The sequence below is a fragment of the Apostichopus japonicus genome, chromosome 22 (genome assembly GCF_037975245.1).
Source record: "Apostichopus japonicus isolate 1M-3 chromosome 22, ASM3797524v1, whole genome shotgun sequence".
NCBI lineage: Eukaryota > Metazoa > Echinodermata > Holothuroidea > Aspidochirotida > Stichopodidae > Apostichopus > Apostichopus japonicus.
Window position 1 is genome coordinate 13,831,714 of NC_092582.1, and position 8,846 is coordinate 13,840,559.

General features: G+C 38.2%; 1 protein-coding gene across 3 annotated transcripts; it reads right to left on the reverse strand.

The window, feature by feature from the left end:
• Positions 1-1,466: 1,466 nt before the first annotated feature.
• Positions 1,467-8,472, reverse strand: LOC139964352 (small ribosomal subunit protein uS7). 3 transcript variants are annotated; one of them, XM_071965895.1, is made up of 5 exons: positions 8,452-8,472; positions 6,557-6,709; positions 4,326-4,535; positions 2,651-2,878; positions 1,467-1,863 (listed from the first exon to the last, which is right to left on the reverse strand). In XM_071965895.1, exons 2-5 carry the CDS (start codon positions 6,689-6,691, stop codon positions 1,795-1,797), a joined length of 642 nt encoding a protein of 213 aa, XP_071821996.1. In that variant the 5' UTR covers positions 6,692-6,709; positions 8,452-8,472; the 3' UTR covers positions 1,467-1,794. The 3 variants fall into 3 exon arrangements, with proteins under 3 accessions (XP_071821996.1, XP_071821995.1, XP_071821994.1); XM_071965894.1 differs by lacking the exon at positions 8,452-8,472 and adding an exon at positions 8,253-8,330; XM_071965893.1 differs by lacking the exon at positions 8,452-8,472 and adding an exon at positions 8,103-8,183.
• Positions 8,473-8,846: the final 374 nt, after the last annotated feature.

Here is an 8,846-nt window from a genome sequence, read left to right on the forward strand (position 1 = left end):
TACACACACACACACATGCAGGCATGCACATACACACCATCAGCATAGATTCCTTTTGCATCCGGCATGGGATCAAAAACCAGATTTATCGAGTGATAATACCGGTTCATCATGATAAGCCAGTATTTTCGACCAATAGACCACATTATTTCGATAAACCTGGAATATCGACATTTAGATTCAGGAAGTTAAGTTTCCAACTTGTTGCAACACAATTTTGACTGCTATATCCAAATTTTGAACATCTATTTCATGGTAGTAGTGGAGCCACCTTTATTGGTGACCCTCAGATATTTAACCAGGCATTTCCAAAAACTAAAGTTATCCAGAAATACAACCTGGACTGACAGCATTGTTTCATCCTACAACATAACAAAGTTATTTTATTTTGTTCCTAAAGTCATACTTTAAACAACCTTAAAATGAAAGCATTTGGACCAGGGACATGGAAGAACGCCTGGTGAGTGGGGAGGGGGCTGTGTGGGAGGGGACAGCCATGGGATCCTGGGTCAACAAGGGGGACACAGAAATATGTATTACTTTCATAATAAACTTGGAGAAATATACAAGGGAAAATGAGGACTGCAAAAAGGGGACCTGTGGCTCAATTGGCCCTACCTGGCTCAAGATGCCCCTGGATTGAGGTAAGCAGGGAGCAATCATGTTGCAGCATCTAGTATATTAGACAACAAACAGAAAGGTGTGCTCCGACTTTGCGCCAAAATTTTTATGCAAGGAAGTGATGTCGTCCTATCGATATCTCAAAATGTTAACTCCCTTATGTCAGCAAAACAGCAAATTGTTGCATTGCACATTTAATATCTCAACAAATTGAAAATGTCGAATTTTCTTCAATTGATTATTTGTGCAATTTACAGAATTAGAGAATTTAGAGATTTAGGTTTGTAAACAAAATTACAATTCGGTACTTATAATTTGCACAATTTCTGCAAAATGTTGTTTTCGTAGCTCGAAGACATTATGTTGACAGCTTCTGCACTTTTCAGAGTGTCAATCAATTCATCACTTTCAAGTTTGATCCACTTAACATTTCTGATAAAAAGTGATAAATTACTTCAAGTATTTGAAATTTTGTGTTTCAAAGTGTTTGAAATGATAACATACATATTTGGTCATTTGAGCAACCTTTAGAAGGAACAACAAGTTTGTAACATTACAGTGGATGAACAACTCATAATTTTGCTGCAAACTGTGCACCCCCCCCCCATCACCCCCTTGCACAATATTTAAACCAGTGTACCTCCTTAAATGGAGCCAGATATTCTGTGATTTATGCTAGAGTTATTCATCTCAAGCAACGATGCATTTTTAAGATTTAGATGAAAAAGTTAGATTTTACTACATAGAATAGTAGGATATCTTTAACCTGAATCAAGTAACAATTATGAAGGGCAAGCTATTGATGCAAATAAATAAACAAATCATTAAACTACAAAAGACAGAGGTTCAAATTTTACAATAAGTTGTATTGATGTCAGCAATGTATGGAACTTTAATGCATACTGCAACACTGAATAAAACTTAAAGACATTTATAAGACCCAAATCTCGGGAAACCCTTCGAAAACACAAACTTTAATCACTACAGAATTATATGATCTTGACCATGGCACGATTATTAATCTAGACCACAATTTACTAGGACATTGCCTGGTTGATTATCGTTGGATGTATATCAGGTATTTCCATGTAAGAGATAATAAATGTCTTTAAGTCTTCTGTATAGGTTCATCCTCAATGAAGCTCTGATTCTTTGCGACCCCCTGCACGTATTCTATCGGTTGGACTTGGCGACACGTTCCAGTTCATCCTTCTTCTTGATGGCGTACGAGTTGGACGAGCCCTGAGGATAAGAGGAAGCAAACTCCAACATTAGATGCGTGGCAGTAGGTTAAAACATCAAGGGCTGTTGCTATGCGATTATCTAGCGCCCCTTAGTCACGACCCACCAGACCCAGCTAGCTTGGACTGTGGCATGTAAGTTAAAAAAGAATCATTTAGTTGATCTGTCGACCAGCTCAAAAAAACCTGCTCATAAATCTTTTGACTGGGAAAAAAAAACGTCACCCACCCAAAACTTTCTCCCAACCAACTTATTTTGGTCACATCCCATAGTTTGTGAACTGTGGGGTAAGTCTTAGCTGTAACCTTATATAAAAGATGAAATAACTTGCACTCTTCAACAAGCAATGGATCAACCATGGAAGAGAAAAAAATGTACTTTGTGGGTTTTGTTGCACCTTGGCAAGAACTCGGATTAAACTTTTCAATATTCAAACATGGCTGGTTACCCCTCTAATGGGAGATGTATCTGGTGAGACGGACAACCACTTGTACTTCTCCTAACAACCACGTTACCAACCGCTTAGTCCAATACAGACAAATTTTTTGAACTCAAACTCAACAGAATGTTTCTCTTTTTAATTGGCAAAATATTTCAAGGGATCTTCTATTGGTTGAAGCTGATTATTAAACTAAATTGCTGAAAAAAATTGTCTGCATCTTTAGGCAAACCAGATCCTCGTTACATTTTGTATCACAGAGATACAATTATTATTTGTATCTGCGTTTTTGAAAAGCCGTAACATTCGTGGTTCATGAAGTAACAGATAAATGTGGTCCAGACCAACCTTTGCTGCGTTAATCAGTTCGTCTGCCAGACATTCTGCGATGCTCTTGATGTTCCTGAAGGAGGCTTCCCGGGCACCAGTGCAGAGCAGCCAGATGGCTTGATTGACACGTCTGAGAGGGGAGACGTCAACCGCCTGTCTACGTACGGTACCGGCCCTACCGATACGGGTAGAGTCTTCACGAGGGCCGCTGTTGATGATGGCATTGACCAGCACTTGCAGTGGGTTCTAAGAAATGCAGAAAGTTAATCTTGCTAAAGGTCATTCGAATGACTGAATTTTTTGATTTGTTTATTAATTGATTGATTGATTACATCTTTATTGTATCTGAATGGTAAATACATGTTTGCAATAAAAATAATAAATTGTGTACATCAAAAAGTACAGACCATATACAAAAGAAAGACAAATCAATCAAAAGGAAATGACGATCATAAACGAAAAAGATAAGTAAGAACGTGGAAGGAGAGTCTGTGACAGTTATTAGGATAAGAGCTTCCCACAATCTGACTCACCTTTGCCAAAGCAAATTGACCACTGTCATCTCCAAAATTTCATCAGATCATTGTTATCACTACAGACGTCTACATAACAAATACGCAGTTCAACCGAGGTGTACTTTTGCTGAAATTGCTTACATAAAGGTTTGCAGACTGTGATATACTTTCGACCTATTTGAACATTCAACTCGCAATTATATGTGGTTTTTGCATTCCCATGGGTGGATTTACATGCCATGTATGAAGTTCAACCACAAACCTTGTTCTTGTTTGGCAATTTCAAATGTTTACGAGCCAAAGAATGACATGCAAACACATTTACACTTACATTACCAATGATGCAGCTAATATAGCTCAAATGACTACTCCACTACACTAGTTTTATGAGTTGACAAGAAATTTGGGTTGGATGATGAGAGTAGGAACAAAATTTGAAACCCAGACACTTTTTATTCCAAGCCCAATCCACAAGGCCCATATCAGAAATATAGCGAGAGTCAATGAAAGTAACAAATATTGTCTCTGTAAGTCCTCAGTAAGCTTACAATAACTTATTGTCAGCAGACAATTGAGTCTAGCTGATTTTATACATTCTTGGATTCTACCCTAGCCCACTAAATTCCTTTCTTGTTCAACAAAGCCATGAAAACATACAGTTTCCTTACATTTTCATTATTGAATGAAAGAAGAATAAAGAGTCTTGTCATAAACAACAATGCCTAGCACTGAGCGTACAATGCCAAACAAAGACCATAAAAAGCGCAGCCTTCCTTCCAACGATCCATTACATGCCGGAAAGGCACGCAGTTCAAAGTTGTGCACTGGGGGGGGGGGGGGATGCAGGGTCACCAAAGAACAGAGGTACACTTCATGATCAACTCAATGTGATAGTCTTTAAGGAATAACTGAGGCTTTCAAGATGTATTTTATATACCATGAAAAGGAAGGCATGTTTCACGTAAATTGCAAGATCTCTTCTATATTTCTTACATAATAAACTTCCACGCTTTGTGAGTACACCTTAAAAATTACACAAACCAATTTTAGAAGCATCAACAACTTGTTAACTCCTATTCAGCCCTCTCCCTACCTGTCCGCTCCCTACCTACCCTCTCCCCACCCCCTCCCCTATCTAACAGCCCTCACCTCTTTACAAAATCACAATGAGGACCTACCTCCCCTGTCAGCAGATGTATGATTTCAAATGCATGTTGGACAATGCGCATGGTCATCAGTTTCTTGCCATTGTTTCTTCCGTGCATCATCATCGAGTTGGCCAATCGTTCTACGGCTGGGCACTGGGCTTTGCGGAAACGCTTGACCTGGTAGCGACCCGAGCTGTGGGGCAGGTATTTCGCATACTTCTCTTTCACAGCAATGTAATCCTGTGACAATAGAAGGACAAAAGATATGAAAAGGAGAGGGACGTAAAACTAACAATAACTCTAATCTCTGAGTACTGTGGTACTACTTCACCAACAAGGGCTACAAAAGTCGATCACTCATAATCGTTTGAAACAACGTTCAATCGGAAGTTTTCACTCGCAGATGTTAATCATTGAAAACTTGAAGCAAACGTCCAGGATTGTTTAATATTTCATATCAGATTATAGATCAGATTACAGTGTTCTTTATTTGCTCCATTAATCTTTAGTGTGAAACTTAAAGTCGTTCATTTATATACATCTTTGATTGTATTGGCCTAGAAGATGGTAATCATGCATAACACTAAATCATATATATTAGGCCAGTTCCACGTAAAACGATGAAATAATCAGCATCGGCCCGATTGTCACATGAACGAATCGGTAATCAGTAATAACCAATTATCATATAATCGGTCAACACTATCTTTTCCTCACAATTTGCAAAGGGCCACGCTTCCCTGCCCATCACCTCCCTTTCACGGTGGACCCTCCTATTTCTATTTTTTCAACCTTTCAATGTTTGCTGCAATGCCCTCAAAAATCATTTAATTTCGGCAGAAATGCTAATATGCCTCAAATCCATCCATGTTGCATTAGGCCTAACAATAGGTTGTTACATTGTAGAGTGGTCTCGGAATACGGTCTAGAATTAAGCTCAAATCAATAATGCACAAGTAAATGCAAATGTTCATGTGAATAAACAACATTGGGTTAGTTTTTAGTTGTTATGATTTCTTTACATCTTTCTGGTAACATTCTACAGTAATTATAAACAAGTTACATTGGTACCATTTGCTGTTCAGTTTCATTGGCCTAAGCTACATTTTCTAATTGAACTTGAATGGAGGTACAGTAAATAGGTAACAAATAAGGATGTTTAACTTCAAGTTTGTAACATCTCTAGTTGTTCATAAAACAGAAAAATACTGAAAATAAATACAAAATTATGTCGGAATGTAAAAAATATGTAATTAAAATTTACACTTCAAATGGTAAAGATTAAAGATGGATGGTTTGTCTGAGATACTTTTTGAGATGGATATTTTGAGTAACTATTCTTATCGCATTTTCAAGCCATTAACAGGTGATATACACGTCAAGGTGGTTACGCCATTCGCTGAGCACAGTGCTTACTAGGTAAGATGTCATATTTTTTTGTATTTTGGAAATTTGTAAAAAAAAAATTGTGATCTTCCTGCGAAACCCCAGAGGTGATTTGGTACATACAAAAGGGTACATAAGAGCCTTTTGTACATTAAGTGCAATGAAAGAAAACAGGAAACAGAGGAAAAGCACAACAATAATTATTTCTATCACATACTTAATTGCCGATTTCTTATAAACGGGATATTTTATCTTTATCAAATAATCTGAATCGGCCTGATTATGAAGAAAACAATCGGTAATCGATATTGTCGGTTTAAGCATATAATCGTTTGAACACTAGTTGAAACCCTATCCATGTGATGATTGTGGTTGAACACTGGCACTTAATGAACTTAATAATGAGGCACCCACTCCTACTGACTGGACAGCCAGGTAACCTCCCAGTCCAGGGGACGAGAGTGTGTATCATCATCAGACTACCTTCTTAAATACTTAGGAAGGTGTCAGTATCCCTATCACTACACTGCAGCTAAGGTGAACCATTGTAATATCAGAACCAAATCTCACTTCACAAACCAGAAGTTTGTCAATCAACAGAAGAAAATGTTGACAGGTCTTGAAGATGTCTAGTTCACAGTGGGGTTTTGAATTAGGAACCTTAATAGTTGTGGGGCGGGAACTATGACCTCTTCACCTTGTAAACAAAGCCTGGACAATTATTGTTTTAAGCTTCCATCTTTTGCAAATTCTTGGAAAAAAAGTAGACTTTGGGGTCGTTAAAAGAGCTACTCTTATAACATAAGACTGCCTGCCTGTGAATGGTTGGTTTTTGCCATAATAAAGACTATGTTAAAAAGTCAGTGACCACTCACAGTTAAACTGATGTCGCTAACTTGAACTTCATCGCAGCTCCACTTGCCAAATAACTTCACTTCATCATACTCAACAGTCACAGCAGGTAGTGGCTCCGCAACTGGAGCTGGGGCCTCGTCCCAGTTTTCACCCATGGTAGCTAATGAGGATACCTGTAGAATTAAATAATTAAACAATTTAACAATTAAGAATCAAATAATAACTTTCCAAATAACTACCTTCCTCTGTTCTTTATTTTTCTTTTGGTGTTTTCAAAAAGACAATTGGTAAACAATAAATTTTAGAAAGAGTTTATAACTTGCATTCTTGACTTCAGTGTCTCAAGTTTACGTGAAAGCAGTGATATACTGAAATGACTTACAGGTCTTAGATATGAAGCATTTGAAAGAGGGACATTTTAGGCAACCCTTGTCTAGTGAAACGTATTCCAACATTGGTTCCTTTAATGCAAAAGAATGTACAAAATCTTTTAGAAGGGTAACTTACTGTTAAAAAAGTTTATCACTTTTTATTGTAATGCGCGTACTTTGTAGGTACCTACATTACAATATGACTATAGCCCCTGGAGTCCCATGCAGTTCTAGTGTTGCATTTACATTTACTGAACTTGCATAACTTAGTCAGTCCATGTGCTTAATGCACCTATGTGTCAGCAAGTTAGGATAATATTTAGCATGGTGGTAAACAGTAAGCCTTCATTATTCCACAACTATTTGTATGTGTGTTATACATATTTCTAGTTGCCGTGTTTCAATGTCAAAGTGCAAACACTTTGTTGAACACAGATGATATCTACACAGCCTTAAGTCTTAAGTTAGACTCACACTAAGTCACAGTAGTAATAAGCTAGTTCAGAGTTACACCATTGAGAAGTATTGCACAATAGGTTAACATCAGTAACAGTACAAAACTTTCGGTCATAGGCATTTGAGCAGTCCTACACTCCTTGACTTACGATACTGAAAAATATTATGTGTGGTATAACATTGCAGTGAATGGTTATCAATTGACCTGACATACAGAAAGAAGGAAAAGGGCCAGACTAATGCTCTTTTACCAAATTATTAATGGCCTAATTGCAGTCCCAAACGAGACTAATCCCTTCTTGAAACCAGGGAGGCGTGGTCGCTATACTCAAATTCCACATAATCATCGTGCTTTTCAGTATAGCTTCTATCCTAGGACCATAAAAGACTGGAATACATTATCCTTGGCCGTTAAAGAGAGCCCTAGTCTTGAGGTGTTTAAGACAAGATTGCCTACGCATTATTATTAGCTCTGCTGCGCTGCACACCAACATCCTCGTTGTGATACCCGAGAGGGGTTTTTAACAAGTATCCTACAGAAGCAGAAGATACAGACAGGAACAAGGCATGATGCCATTAAGCTTCTTTCTAAAATGTCCAAGCCTAGATAAGGTTAGGCCTAATCTTAATTTCTGTTACGCTGGGGTACACAATTTAAGCTGGAGCTATAACATAATGAATACGTATGGGCCTTGTGTTTAACTTAAATATGTAGGTGTACGCTGGGCCATACACTCACCTCAGTAACTTGGTATACTATTACTAAGCTAACTCTACTAAGTGTAATACAATACAGTACGTGCATGCGTAGCCCTACGCTGAAGTTACGCATGCGGGGCTTACTGTTTAGGCTAGGTATCGCGCATTACTTTTGTACGTTAGTCAGTACTTGAGGAATAGCATTGAGGAATGGCGATCCGAGTGTCAATGATATTGTTGGCTGCTCAACCATATGGACATTTTTGGGGGGGTAATATGAATATTTAATACTTTTAACGTTTAAAATAGAGATATAATTGTAATATAGTAGACGTATTCATGTTAATAGTTTGCGTTTTATTTCACAAAACCACAGTTGGTACCCCTACCTAAGACAACACGATAGGAAAAAGAACGTGTGAAAATGATGATGGCGCTATTGCCCTAATCGTAACCAGAGGTATGTAATAGCATAGGCTATGGAACGCGAAATGGGCAACCATATTTCGTTGTCTAAACTGAGTTTGTTGCTGTCTAAACTAAAGTTGTTGCTGCTGTTTTATCATGTTGTTGCTCAAACGTTACGTTGTTGTCTAAACTTTCATTGCTGCCTAACCGTTACGTTGTTGCCTATACTTACGTTGCTGCCTAAACTTACGTTGTTGCCTTAACTAACGTTGTTGTCCAGTGGCGCACATCCGTTCCGAAGAGTGGGGGGGGGGGATGATATCAGTAGACTGTCTAAGCGGAGCGCCACCATCGGTTGGCGCGGAGCGTACAAGAA

What these genes read in the sequence shown, in the direction of transcription:
- LOC139964352 (XM_071965893.1), bottom strand. Translation starts at nt 8,168, where the DNA reads ATGCACGTACTGTATTGTATTACACTTAGTAGAGTTAGCTTAGTAATA. An exon ending in TTAGCGACATCAGTTTAACT is followed by an intron (nt 4,536 to 6,556) that starts GTGAGTGGTCAC and finishes CTATTGTCACAG; the next exon opens with GATTACATTGCTGTGAAAGA. An exon ending in AACTGATTAACGCAGCAAAG is followed by an intron (nt 1,864 to 2,650) that starts GTTGGTCTGGAC and finishes TCTTATCCTCAG; the next exon opens with GGCTCGTCCAACTCGTACGC.